The sequence below is a fragment of the Nylanderia fulva genome, unplaced genomic scaffold (assembly GCF_048542155.1).
Source record: "Nylanderia fulva isolate GAGA-0341 unplaced genomic scaffold, ASM4854215v1 Scaffold188, whole genome shotgun sequence".
Taxonomy (NCBI): domain Eukaryota; kingdom Metazoa; phylum Arthropoda; class Insecta; order Hymenoptera; family Formicidae; genus Nylanderia; species Nylanderia fulva.
The window spans coordinates 106,101-119,704 of NW_028190140.1; the positions used below are offsets into that span (position 1 = coordinate 106,101).

General features: G+C 44.8%; 4 protein-coding genes across 4 annotated transcripts; 3 read left to right on the forward strand and 1 right to left on the reverse strand.

Moving 5' to 3' along the window:
* Positions 1-1,351: 1,351 nt before the first annotated feature.
* LOC146723543 (uncharacterized) lies at positions 1,352-2,829 on the forward strand. Its single transcript, XM_085481638.1, is given in 3 exon segments — positions 1,352-2,051; positions 2,054-2,351; positions 2,523-2,829. Coding segments are annotated over 3 exon segments (1,305 nt in total).
* Positions 2,830-4,359: 1,530 nt separating this feature from the next.
* On the forward strand, positions 4,360-5,080 carry LOC146723544 (uncharacterized). The gene has a single exon (XM_085481636.1). It carries the CDS (start codon positions 4,397-4,399, stop codon positions 5,078-5,080), a length of 684 nt encoding a protein of 227 aa, XP_085337762.1. The 5' UTR covers positions 4,360-4,396.
* Positions 5,081-7,447: 2,367 nt separating this feature from the next.
* LOC146723545 (uncharacterized) lies at positions 7,448-8,552 on the reverse strand. Its single transcript, XM_085481633.1, is given in 2 exon segments — positions 7,448-8,102; positions 8,104-8,552. Coding segments are annotated over 2 exon segments (1,074 nt in total). The 3' UTR covers positions 7,448-7,477.
* A 1,161-nt stretch (positions 8,553-9,713) lies between these two features.
* On the forward strand, positions 9,714-13,359 carry LOC146723546 (uncharacterized). Its single transcript, XM_085481639.1, has 3 exons — positions 9,714-9,875; positions 12,382-12,798; positions 13,027-13,359. The coding sequence occupies exons 1-3, from the start codon at positions 9,714-9,716 to the stop codon at positions 13,357-13,359; spliced, it is 912 nt and encodes a 303-aa protein (XP_085337765.1).
* The last annotated feature ends 245 nt before the right edge of the window (positions 13,360-13,604 follow it).

The window sequence follows — 13,604 nt, forward strand, 5'->3', positions numbered from 1 at the left end:
TGTCGAAGACGCGAAATGTCAAAATAAACCATATCGCGAGGCTGTGGGTGCTCTATTGTTCTTAGCATCTGTCTCGAGGCCTGATATTTCCTACGCGGTCGGAGTCGTTAGTCGGTACTTAAATAATTATAACGAATCCCACTGGAGCGCAGTAAAACGGATTTTTAAATATCTGCTGGACACTCCAGATTTTGGAATAATCTATAGTGGTAATAAGTTTGACCAGTAGGTATACTATGGGAGTTCTAACTCAGGGGCAATGAGGGGGGTGCGGGGCGGGGGGGGGAATCAGGGGGGCGAGGGGGGTGACGTCACGCGGGGGGGGAGGGGGTCTTATCAGTAGATAAGCTTATCTTTGTTTATAAACATATCAGATAACCTGATAAGGGGATCATGTTACCTGATAAGGGGATCATGTTACCTGATAAGGGGATCATGTTACCTGATATATTTATAAACAAGATAAGATAAGGGGATCATGTTACCTGATATGTTCATAAACAAGATAAGATAAGATAAGCGGCGTCTTTGAGCGGTATCAAAGTTTTCATAAATTTTCTCCGAAGATAAGATAAAAATTCTGCGAATGGCTGCCGCATTTCGAGCGCCGACAAACGGATATCTATTACTAAGGGGGTTGCGTTTCTTCATCTAAATTTGATAAGATAAAAATTCTGCGAATGGCTGCCGCATTTCGAGCGCTGACAATCAAGGGGGTTGCGTTTCTTCCCCCATACGTTATCTGTATTTTTCTAAGAAATATAATTAAATTCTAAGAAGGGCCGCTTGGATCCGAGCGCCAACAATCAGTTCTCTGAAAATCTAAGATAATCAAATTTTAAGAAGGGCCACCGCTTGGTATACGCCGACAATCAAGGGGGTTGATACATGATCTATACATATATTTCTAAGAAATATCAGCGGGTAAAGTTTCAGGGCGAACAAGTTGCTGCCTGCAACCTCGCCGCTTGCGACCTCGCTGCCTGCAATCTCACCGCTTGCGGCCTACGACATGTTTTTGCATGGGATTGTATATCACCCTCGCGGTACCTCCCCAATAAGCGGCGGTTCTTTATTGTTTATCTTAGGAAGAAATACCAGCGCCGATAACCAGCGGCTGCAGGAATTTATAAACAAAACAAGCGCCGAAAATTTACGTCATCTAAATTTTTCTCGTTCGTACGTTGACGAACAAAGGGTTGATCGGGGTATATAATGAGGACCGATGCAGCTGCCGGACCATAGTACTACTGGCGAGCGCATGCTTCATTCGAGGTGCAAGAAAAAAAGTTTAGTGTGCAAAGAAGTTTTTTTTGTAATAAGTGTGAAAAAAGTGAATTTTTTACAAAAAATGGAGAACGCAGAACATATTGAGCGCGACCTGTTGGAGCGTTCTCACCAAGTCGCCACCTTGGGCGAATATTTCGGATGGCTGCAAGAGTGCGAACGGTTTATCGAAGAGCTGGAAGAACGCAGCCGTGCCAAGCGTCCGCGTCTCTCGATTGGACATAGACAATCTCTCGTGGCGAGAATAGCGCGACTCGAGGGTGCGAAGGTGCGCTTGCAGAGACAATATGTCGGTGAATCCATGTTTAGTGGTGGCGGATTTAGTGGTGGCGGCAATAACGCGCAAAGACTCGTTTGGCGCGAGATCGATACGGCGTTCGATAGCCGTATACTGACCGGTGCGGTAATTAACGCAGACTATATCGAACCGCGTCAATTTTTGGAAAATGCCAAAGACATTGTAGTCGAGAACGTGGAGAATGTGCTGCAGAGACACGCCAGTGTAAAATTGAACACTGTTTTCAACGGCGAATTTGTGTCCGGTGACAAGCGTGCCAATAAAAGTATTAATACGAGAAACTTTGAGCTTTTTCGCACGTCCAATGTACGCGAGTGGTACGAGCGCCGCGTAATCGAGCCCACGCTAGCATCGCTAGAAGAGTTCCAGGAACGCGATAGCGGCTGGGCATTGTCGCGGATAATAGATTTGACAGTAAATATCAACAAGTATAATCCAATGCGCGCGGGATGTCATGTCAAATTACCGCAAAAATTATGGCAAAGAGAGCGGTTGTTAATGTGCTATCAGCGGACAATGCGTGTTTCGCATGGTCAGTGGTAGCCGCTCTTTACCATGCTGAAATAAACACGGGTCGAGAATCCTCTTATCCACATTACACAACAGTGCTGAATCTCCAAAACATTGAGTTTCCAGTGACTGTGAATCAAATTAAAAAATTCGAACTTGCAAACGACATCTCCGTAAACGTGTACATCATCGAGAACGAGAACATCGTCCCGTTGCATCTTTCGGAAAAAAAGAAGGACAGGCACGTCAATCTGTTGTACGTGGAGGACGAAAACAGCGTTGGACATTTCGCGTGCATAAAAAATCTGTCTCGTGAGCTCGCAACTGAGCAAACACAATGGTCAAAAATTTATTTGCGATCGGTAAGTATATAGTAAACTTAAATTATATTTTAATTAAATTTTCATTAAATTTTTTATTTTTACAGATGTTTACACTATTTCGGAGCGGCGGATAAATTGCAGGCGCATACGGAAGATTGCGGGAAACTGAACGACTGCGCTATTCGGTTGCCGAGCGAGAATGACAAGTGGCTCAGCTTCGACAACTACACAAGGAAGGAGCGGCTGCCGTTTGTAGTGTACGCCGACCTCGAGTGTGTTTTGGCAAAGAACGAAGATGCCAAAAATCATCAACATCATCAAGTGTTCAGCATCGCATACTATGTACAGTGTTCGTACGACAGTTCGTTGTCCGCGTACAATTCCCGCCGTAGTGTCAATTGCGTCGCATAGTTCGCCGAACAGCTTAAAAATTTAGCAATCCGCGTAAAAAATATTTTAACGACCAATGTCCCCATGGTAAATTTAACGCCTGACGAGTGGTTAAAATTTCGCACCTGCGACGCATTGTCACATTTGTAAAAAACCGTTTGACGAAGACGATACACGCGTCCGCGATCATTGCCACCTCACCGGGCGTTACAGGGGTCCTACGCATTCAAATTGTAACTTAAATTACAAAGAATCATTTTGTATCCCTATAGTCTTTCACAATCTGTCTGGCTACGACGCACATTTTATTATCGAGGACATAGCCACAGCGTTCGAAGGGGAAATCGAATTACTGCCGATAACAAAGGAAAAATACATTTCATTCTCGAAGACTGTTAAATTGACACAAGATAATAATTCGAAAAATTATATTAAATTACGCTTTATCGATTCGTACAAGTTTCTCAGTGCTAGTCTCGACAAATTAGCGTCATTTTTGGATAAAGAAAAACTAAAAATTTTACGTTCGGAATATCAAAATTTAACTAGTGAAAAATTCAATTTATTGACACGGAAGGGCGTCTTTCCGTACGAATACATTGACTGCGTGGACAGATTACAAGACACACGTTTACCGCCGCGTGACTCATTTTACAGTTCCTTAACCGGCGACACAGTATCCGAGAGTGATTACGCGCACGCCGAGACCGTCTGGAGCCGATTCTCCCTTCGAACGCTAGGCGAATATAGCGATTTATATTTAAAAATTGATGTCTTGTTATTGGCCGATATATTTGAGAATTTTCGCGATAGTTGTATAAAAAGTTACGGACTCGATCCCGCGTATTATTATACTCTCCCCGGATATACATGGGACGCCATGTTAAAACATACGAATATACAATTTGAATTATTAACAGACATTGACATGGTAATGTTTGTCGAACGAGGTATACGCGGCGGCCTTAGTCAATGTTCAAGTCGATACGCACAGGCAAATAACAAGTACATGCAATCATACGATCCATCGAAACCCTCATCGTACCTCATGTATTTTGATGTAAATAATTTGTACGGATGGGCAATGTGTCAACCATTGCCATATGCCGATTTTCGGTGGGTCGACGATATTTTGAATTTTGACGTATCATCTATCGCGTTCGATTCACCTATAGGCTATGTTCTCGAAGTAGATTTAGAGTATCCGCAGCATCTTCATGACGCGCACATTGACCTACCGTTTTGCCCGACGCGCGATAAGCCGCCCGGCAAGCGGGAGTATAAACTCCTAGCAACGCTTTACGATAAGAAGCGCTACGTAATTCACTATCGTAATCTGCAGCAGTGCACGCGCCACGGGCTACGCATAACAAAAATATATCGCATACTACAATTTACGCAGTCAGCGTGGCTTCAAAAATACATTGAACTCAACACGCAGTTTAGAACAAAAGCGAAAAACGATTTTGAAAAAAATTTATATAAATTGATGAATAATGCGGTATTTGGCAAGACGATGGAAAATGTGCGCAATCATGTAGATGTAAAATTATTAACAAAATGGGACGGACGGTACGGTGCGGAGGCAATGATCGCTAAACCAAATTTTCATAGTACTAGCATATTTTCGGAAAAATTAGTTGCCATAGAATTACGCAAACTCGAAGTTAAAATCTACAAACCAATCTACGTCGGCATGTGCATACTCGACGTATCAAAAGTATGTCTTTATGAATTTCACCACGAATACATGTCACCGCTCTATCGTGACAATTGTAGAGTAATGTACACCGACACGGACAGTTTAATATATCAAATTAAATGTCAGGATGTCTATGAAAATTTGAAACGTGACATCGCTCGATTCAATACCAGCGATTACGCCGCGAATAATGCGTACGGTATACCGCTCGCGAATAAAAAGGTGCCGGGTCTGATAAAAGATGAGAATAACGGCGCGATAATGACCGAATTCGTCGGGCTTAGAGCAAAAATGTATGCTTTGCGGGTGGATGGTAAAAAGGACACTAAAAAGGCAAAAGGTGTCAAAAGTAACGTCGTAGCGCGTAGTATAACATTCGACGATTATACACGATGTCTTAATGACGAGATTGAAATGACGCGTCAACAGTCATGTATAAGATCGAAATTGCATAAAGTGTATACCATCAGCGAGACGAAAATTGCTCTAAGTCCCTACGACGACAAGCGGTATGTCGTACCTGAGTCGACCGACACCTTGCCGTGGGGACATTATAGAATACCGTTGTAAATTATATTTATTATATTTATTATATTTATTATATTGTGAGGATGTATTAATGAGAAGTATATATTTTTTTGTTATATATTTTATATATATGGTATAATATATATTATGTTATACAATGATTGAATAAAATACATTAAATAACATTGTTTTTATGTATCCAAGAGTTGTGCAAACTGTCAAATCCCAGCCATTTCACATAAACCTCGTCACTCCTCCTGCGCAGTATTTTCTCCACGAGGTACACATCCGAATAATTTGCACGATGCAGCTCATGCTCGTAAAACGCTCCAGCGATAGATGTCTTGCGATAATCCTCGAGTAGATATGTTACGGGATTAGTATGCTGCACTTTAACAATCCTAAACACCTCGGTTGTCCAATTTGGCGTGTATCCCTTCTCGAAAAGTTGTTTGTACTTGCTGACGCGTACCTGATCACCTACTTTGAACTTTGCCGGGCCCGCGATTTTTACACGATTGTACACGGTAGCCAAAAGTCTTTCGGCGATCGCGGGGGTAACGTCGGCGGGTCGCATACCAATCGTTCGATGCTTGCGTCCGTTGTAATCTGATACGAGACGTGGCAGCATGTCGAACCACTTGTAAGTACCATTCAGCGTAAACATCTTCCACATGTCGTTCTTTAGCGTGCGATTGAATCGTTTGACGACCGACGCCTTCAATATCGAATATGTAGAATAGTGATTAATGTCATGTCTTCGCATAAGTCGTTGCACATCGGCGTTGTAAAATTCCTTTCCGTTATTGGTTTGCATGTTTTTCGGGCATCTCTTGCTATCCCGAATTATCTTGGCGATTGCGTCAGCTGTCTCGCTTCCTCCTTCACTCTTGAGTGGTACAGCCCACGCATACTTGCTCAACACATCGATGACGGTGAGTATGTAGTGGTAACCTCTGTTAAAACGGGAGTACGGACGCATCTCGACAATGTCGGCTTGCCACAGATCATCGTATCTTCGCACTATGACATGTCTTCGAGGGAAATTTTTTCTCGCTGACGCGTGCAACTCGTTTACCAACTGCCGTCTCTCCAAACTATGTTGCTCGTTGTTATTTTCACTATTCATTCTCGTTCTTTCGGGTTCTTTCGGGTTCGTGCCTCGTTGTTTCGGGTTTTTTCAGGTTCTTTTGCGTTCGTGCCTCGTTCTTTCGGGTTCTTTCGGGTTGGTGCCTTCGTTGTTTCGGGTTTTTTCGGGTTCTTTCGGGTTCGTGTCTTGTTCTTTTGGGTTCTTTCGGGTTCGTTGTTTCGGGTTTTTTCGGGTTCGTGCCACGTTGTTTCGGGTTCGCGCCTCGTTCTTTTGCGTTCTTTCGGGTTCGTTGTTTCGGGTTAAATTCTCGTTCTTTTATGGTTCGTGCCTCGTTGTTTCAGGTTCTTTCGGGTTCTTTCGGGTTCGTGCCTCGTTGTTTCGGGTTCGTGCCTCGTTGTTTCGGGTTAAATTCTCGTTGTTTCGGGTTCGTGCCTCGTTGTTTCGGGTTAAATTCTCGTTGTTTCGGTGTTCTTTCACGTTCGTATCACGTTGTTTCAGGTTCTTTCACGTTCGTTTACTCACGTCCTTGGCCCATTCGAAAATCGTTCCTGACTCGATCACAGCCTCGTCCCAAGTCGTTTCTGATACGTTCGTAGCCCGCCTTGGCCCGTTCGCAGCCGTCCCTGACCTGTTCGCAACCCTTACTGAGTTGTTGATAGCCTTTTATATAACCTTTAAGGACTTGTTCGTAGCCTCGTTCGCAACCCTGTTTGACATGATCGTAACTTCGATCGTAGCGGTCGCGTTCACCACCGTTTCCAGGTCGTTCACTGCTGCTTCCGGGTCGTTCACTGCTGCTTCCAGGTCGGTCACTGATGCCACTCATTGTTGTTTGGTAGCACGCTGATAATCCTTCGTAGCTGTTCAACAATTGTTTGCAACCACTCGAGAATCCTTTCTAGACGTTTCACAACTGTTTGATAGACGTTTCTGAGCCAACCGCTCATTAGATGTCTGAGGTAGTGTTTGGCGCACGCAGAAGCTCTTTTATCGCAGTTTCCAACGCTCGTACATCCTTCTCTAACGCAGCCAGCTTCTCATCTGACTCTTTCTGTTGGATCATCAATGTTTTAAAGCACTCTTTCAGGTACAATTTGTTGACGACATCGGTATCCGCCTCAGGTTGCGCTACACGGCGAATCTTGCGCGATCTCGCGTCATAATCTGTAGCGACGCGATGCAGAGCGTTTTTGCGCACGCATTTTCTAATCAATCTATACCATTGATCGTTTGTGCCAAGGGTTGCATCATTTCTCTTCTCGAATAATCCAAATTTATTGATAGACATTTTTTTTCAATGCTTTGTAAAGTGTCACACGATGAACTGAATAGATTGTCGGGAACCTTGTTTAATTTATAATAATGCCCGCTTCCCGCAGTTCCTCGATAATCGACAAGATCTCGTTGTCATGCGCGTGGTTGCCAGCTTGGTGCGAAGCATCGAGCAATCGTAGGCGATCCACTAGCTCGTTGGGGTCGTCCCAGTGCACGTAATCAATCTTATTGTTGGTTAGCGTCATAGCGCGAGGCATTCCCATGCCAGATTTTGGGTCGTCCGATTCCACCCGCGTCAACGGTGCGATTATATATTTGTACTTGTCCCCCTTGCTACTCTTCACACGGCCTTGCACATCAAAATTGCGTTTATGCGCATTTGTCGCCAATAATATATGTTTGTATTTTTGCAAATCATCCTCCTGGTAATCAGGTCTTTTCTTGAAGATCAACTCGTACAATCCGGGCGTTCCAATATACCGCATGTCGCCTATGATTATATTGTCATCTTTGTCAATCGCGAATCGCTTGTTTCCAATGCGCATTTCATTTTCGCCGAAGTAGACTCCGTATACATTATCAATTTTTTTCTTCTCATCAGCACCGAGGAGAGCGTCCATATACTTTTGTCCTAATGGCCCCCAATCCTTTCGCATCATTTGTCGACCTTCCGACGATCTTAACCAGTGTCGAAGGGATTTCGGGCAGGTTACGCGTAGTTTCAAAAACATTTTCGTCTACGAGTGTTTTGGGTATCACAGGTTGTGCGTTTTTCGGTGTAGATGTTGTCGGCAATGAAGCGTCCAATGGCTTCAAAATATCATATTTTCTTTTTTTCAATGTCTCCTCCTCCTCCTCTTTATATCGCTTGATGGTTTTATGTTTACTCTTTTTCGGTGTTTCCCCCTCATACCGTGTCTCGATCTTCACACCGTCGTCGTCGTCGGTGTTAGGCTCGTTTTTCACCGAAATCGTCGCGTTGTCGACAATCTTTTGTAGCGGCTCGATAATAGGTTTAAAGTGAGTCTTGACGGCGATATCATCATCGATCTTTCCGGTCTTCAGAGCGCGGTGTTTCTTGCGGATCGATTCGGCCGTCTTCGCAATCTCCTTGGCAACCTTTTCACGCTCGCGAATATTATCAGCCATAGTCGGCAGCACTCTCTCTAGAGTTTCTCTCGACCGGGAGGATTGTTGGCGACGACTAATAGCTCTGCGGTATCGCGAACTCATTAAATCCTTTTCTGTATCGTCCTGTTCGAAAGCGAGCTGTCCTTGTCTATCACTAGAAATCCATACTTTTGCTGCCAACAAGTACGACATAAATCACTGAAATCATCATACGACATGTCGGTATTCACGTGATCGTTGTACACGTGCTTCAAATTGGTGGCGTTCTGTTTAAACAAGATTAGCAGGTTTGCGTTGTCACGTATAAGATGTTTCGGTATTCTCGCGTATGTCTGGCAGAGATAGAAGCAGTCGATGTTCGAGTGGCGCCCCATTGAAAAGTACTCTCTTATCCTTTCTTGCTTATTGCACGCAACATCATCGAAAACAAAAATCGAGTTTGGACATGCTTTGCTTGGTGGAATGACGTCGCTATTATTGGAGAATGTAAAGTAGCCGATTTCGTCAATCGGCGTCAATAAATCTTCCAAATAGCGATATTTCGGCTGTTGCAGCGATTTAGAGTACACGTACACGTTCTCGAAACGCACACCGTGCGGACTTTCCAGCAGGCTTATCAACACGTTGGTTTTACCGCAGTTTGAGGGGCCGCAAACGAACGCGCGTATAGTTGTCGGTAGCATCGTACCGTGTTTGCGCACACCTTCGTTCACGCTGCAGCGTACTCTGTCGTCGTAATTCATCACTCGTATCGTCAGAGGTTGTTGCACGAATTTCATTTTCTCACTCCCGATTTGATCCTCCAACGTCCGCCTATTTATAGCTGCGCGGACTCGCGCTTTGCTCAGTATCGTCTAGAGATTGCAACGGATGTCAACGAAAATAGGCACAGGTGTATTAAATCGTGCGATAAACGCACTTCCGGTCGAGCTTCATATTCCCGGCTATCAATTTTGCGGCCCGGGAACTCGTTTGGAAAAGCGATTGGCTAGAGGTGATCAAGGTGTCAACCCATTGGACGCGGCGTGCCGTGAACACGATATAGCGTACTCTCGGAGCAGCGAACTCGCCGAGAGACACGCGGCGGATAAGGTACTCGCCGAGAAAGCGAAAACTCGCATTGTCGCGAAAAACTCGAGTCTCGGTGAGAGAGCCGCGGCCGCAGTTGTCTGGGCAGCGATGAAAGCCAAGACGAAGCTCGGCATGGGCTTAAAAACGAAAAAGAGGAAGACGAAGAAGAGGGTACTTTCGGCAGCGAAACGAGGCGGATTTTTGCCGATTTTACCAATGCTGGGCGCGCTCGGATCCCTGGTTGGCGGAGCGGCTGGCGTAGCAAAAGCGGTAAACAACAATAAAGCCGCGCAACGTCAGTTGCAAGAGATACTACGCTACAATCGCGCCATGGAAGGCCGCGGACTGTATCTCGCCCCTTACAAATATGGACGAGGAGCGAAGAAAAAAAAAAACGTCAAAAAAACGTTAAAAATGCCGAAAGGTGTAACTACAAATGTGCAATTGCTACAACTTGCAAAACGTATGCACATTCCATACTTTAGAGGTGTATTTATGCGCAATAATTTACCGATAAATGGCGCGCGAGAAAATAAGAGTGGTATCGTTAATCTAGACAGTACAGACGGTCCTGGCACTCATTGGGTGGCGTATGCTAAAAGAGGAAATCGCGCAATTTATTTCGACAGTTTTGGCAATCTTCGACCACCCGAGGAATTGGTGCGATATTTAAATGTGCCGAAATTGGAATACAATTACACCTCTTATCAAACGTATGATCAGAGTATCTGTGGACAGTTGTGCTTGCAGTTTCTCCAAGAGATTGAATTTTAGTTCAACTTGCAGCGAATTTAAAGACTGACATTGCGCTATTTCACTCAGTTTTGTCAACATGTCGCTAACACTAACATTGACTGGGAAGAGTAGCGTCCTCGCGGCGACCTACTTTCCGCCCATAGATTTGAGCGACGCGGACTACGAGCTCGGTCTGACGGATTTTGAAACTTATCACACTATATCGAATGTGAATTCCTCGAATAATAAATTTAACTATGGCACAGACGACGCGGAAATTACGATTCCCGAGGGATCGTACGAGCTGCAAGCGATACATGAATTTTTGAAACGTGCACTTTCCCGAAAACATAATGCTGTTAGCGATAAAGGTGTCGACGATGAAGATTACCCAATCGTGCTCCGCGCTAATTACAATACGATGAGAAGCGAGATCAAGTGTGCCTACAGAATAAACTTTAGCTTGCCCAACAACATTGGATCGCTGCTGGGATTCTCGAATCGTATACTGCAACCGCGAAAATGGCACAAATCGAACATGGCGATTAATATTATCAACGTAAACATTATCCGCATAGAGTGTAACGTGACCGCGGTTGCATACTGCAACAATAAACTCGTTCACACGATACACGAATTTTCACCGAGGGTACCACCAGGATATACAGGGTTTGTCCGGAAAGTAATGCGTCGCATTTTTTTAAAAAAGAATTTATTGATCGCATAGGTAAAACAACTTAAAATTGTTCGAAGTATGACCCTTCTGCGTCAATACATTTTTGCCAACGCGATTTCCATGCGTCATAAGATTTCTGGAACTCCTTGACTGGGATGCTGTTCAGGGAGGCCGTCGAAGTAGCTTGTACGTTGTCAACCGACTCGAGCTGTTGTCCTTTGAGCTCCCTTTTCAGCCGAGGAAATAAAAAAAAGTCCGCCGGAAATTGGGATTATTTGCACAGAGTTGCTTGAGTTCTTCACAAACTTCCACTCGGTGTTGCTTTTGCGCATCGGTCAACACTCTGGGCACAAGTTTTGCGCAAATCTTCCGCATGGCCAAGTCTTCCGATACAATCTCGTGAACAATCGTTTTCGGCAAGTTCAATAATTCCGACATTAAGCGAACATTCATTCGACGGTCTGAATTCAATAATTGGCGCACACGAGTCACATTGTCGTCCGTTCGCGATGTTGACGGGCGTCCTGCGCGGGCCTCGTCGGCGACCTCCTTCCGACCTTCTCTAAACATCTTGTGCCATCTGTTTGACTGCGATTTGGAAAGGCAATCGTCCCCGAAAACTTTCTTGAGCATTTCAAAAGTTTCCAGCGGCGTCTTGTCCAGCTTCACGCAAAACTTTATCGCATAGCGTTGCTCTATCGTTCTCTCCATCACAAGTTCGACGCGACCACTAAGCAGAGGTTCACAGAATAAGCCGTCCTAACCCTCCAAGCGCATGGAAACAATTGAGCGACCTACCGTTGGAAAGCTAAGGGTACCCCCCTTCCTCCCCAACCGGTCCCATCGCTCTGCGATGTATAGTCGCGTCACAAAAAAATGCGACGCATTACTTTCCGGACAAACCCTGTAAGATATCGGAAACGCCGGCGCAGATCATTTACCTGCCGGTCTTCGTACAAAGCATTACTGATTTAGTGTTACGCGTTACTGACCAGGAGGGACGATTGCTCGATTTTCGAGGTGAAGAGATAACAATTAGATTGCACGTACGACGGCGGGCCACCCTCGTGCGACGGGATGCTCGTGTTGAATAAAGACACGAAGAACACAATCAGACCAGCAGCAACATCATTCGCTAATATCAAATCAACTACAAAGAAGAGACTCACCTCGTCAAACGTTGCGTTTTTACAATCTTTGGGATTTGCGGTGCGCGCCATCTGAACAATGACTGAGATTCTTAACATCGAGGAAGAGCCAGTCTTTGACGATCGCATCGTCAAGATTGAGACTCACACATACAACCCGTTTGCCAACACAACATTTGGATACAGCGACGAGATAAGAATACCCATACAACAACAGGATTTATATACATTGCCGTATGAGAGTTTCCTCTACATCGAGGGTGAACTGCGGATAACTTATCCAGTTGAGGGATCCAATGTGATGCTGGGAAATAATTGCGTCGCATTCATGTTTGACGAAATTCGCTATGAGCTCGATGGTGTGGAGATTGATCGCAACAGGAATGTGGGAATAACAAGTCTGCTGAAAAACTATGTAACAATGTCATCCGATAGAAGCGTGATTATGCGAAATGCAGGCTGGGATAGCCCGACTACTGTGAATGGATACTTTAATTTTTGTGTGCCGCTGCACATGTTGCTGGGATTTTGCGAGGATTTCAAGCGCGTTGTTATGAATGCGCGTCATGAGGTGATCCTAATACGAGCGCGCAACGACAATAATTGCCTGTATGGAGATTCTGCACTGGAGCCTGTGATCAACATATTCAAGATACAATGGCGAATGCCACACGTGTTGTTGAGCGAGATTAAGAAGCTGTCGATGCTGCGCGCTCTGGAAAGCGGACGTTACCTCAGCATGGGTTTCCGCTCGTGGGATTTATACGAATTTCCGCTATTGCAGCGTACGACCAAGCATTCGTGGGCCATTAAGACCGCGACTCAACTGGAGAAGCCGCGATATGTAATTTTTGCTCTGCAGACGGGGCGTAAAAATGTCATGTCCGAGGATACGAGTCGATTCGACAACTGTAAATTAACCAACGTGAAACTCTATCTGAACTCGGAATGTTATCCGTACGACGATATGAATCTGGATTTCGATAGAAACAGATGGTCTATTCTGTATGACATGTATGCGCGTTTCTGCAAAAATTATTACGGATACGAGTATCTCGAGCCGAGCCTCACCATCACACGGTTTTTACAAAACGGTCCGTTTGTGATTATCGATTGTTCTCGACAAAACGAATCGGTCAAGAGCGCAACGGTGGATGTGAGATTGGAATTTGAGTGTAAGGAAGAATATACCTAATAATACCACTGCGTACTGCCTCATCATGCACGATCGCGTGATCCAGTACAACCCGTTGACCAACGTTGTGCGCAAAATCACCTAAAAAATGTTTACACAAATACGCGTGTGAAAGAGGGGGAGGAGGATACATAATCAAGATGATGTGAGATGTCTGATGTTAGTGAAGTAATACCTCTCGACTGACTCGCATCGAAGAGATCATGTCCGCACCAACGTTTGTCGACCTGCAAGGATTTATCCTA

What these genes read in the sequence shown, in the direction of transcription:
- LOC146723546 (XM_085481639.1), top strand. Translation starts at nt 9,714, where the DNA reads ATGAAAGCCAAGACGAAGCTCGGCATGGGCTTAAAAACGAAAAAGAGG. An exon ending in CGGCTGGCGTAGCAAAAGCG is followed by an intron (nt 9,876 to 12,381) that starts GTAAACAACAAT and finishes ATACAACAACAG; the next exon opens with GATTTATATACATTGCCGTA. An exon ending in GAGATTCTGCACTGGAGCCT is followed by an intron (nt 12,799 to 13,026) that starts GTGATCAACATA and finishes TTTGCTCTGCAG; the next exon opens with ACGGGGCGTAAAAATGTCAT.
- LOC146723544 (XM_085481636.1), top strand. Translation starts at nt 4,397, where the DNA reads ATGATCGCTAAACCAAATTTTCATAGTACTAGCATATTTTCGGAAAAA.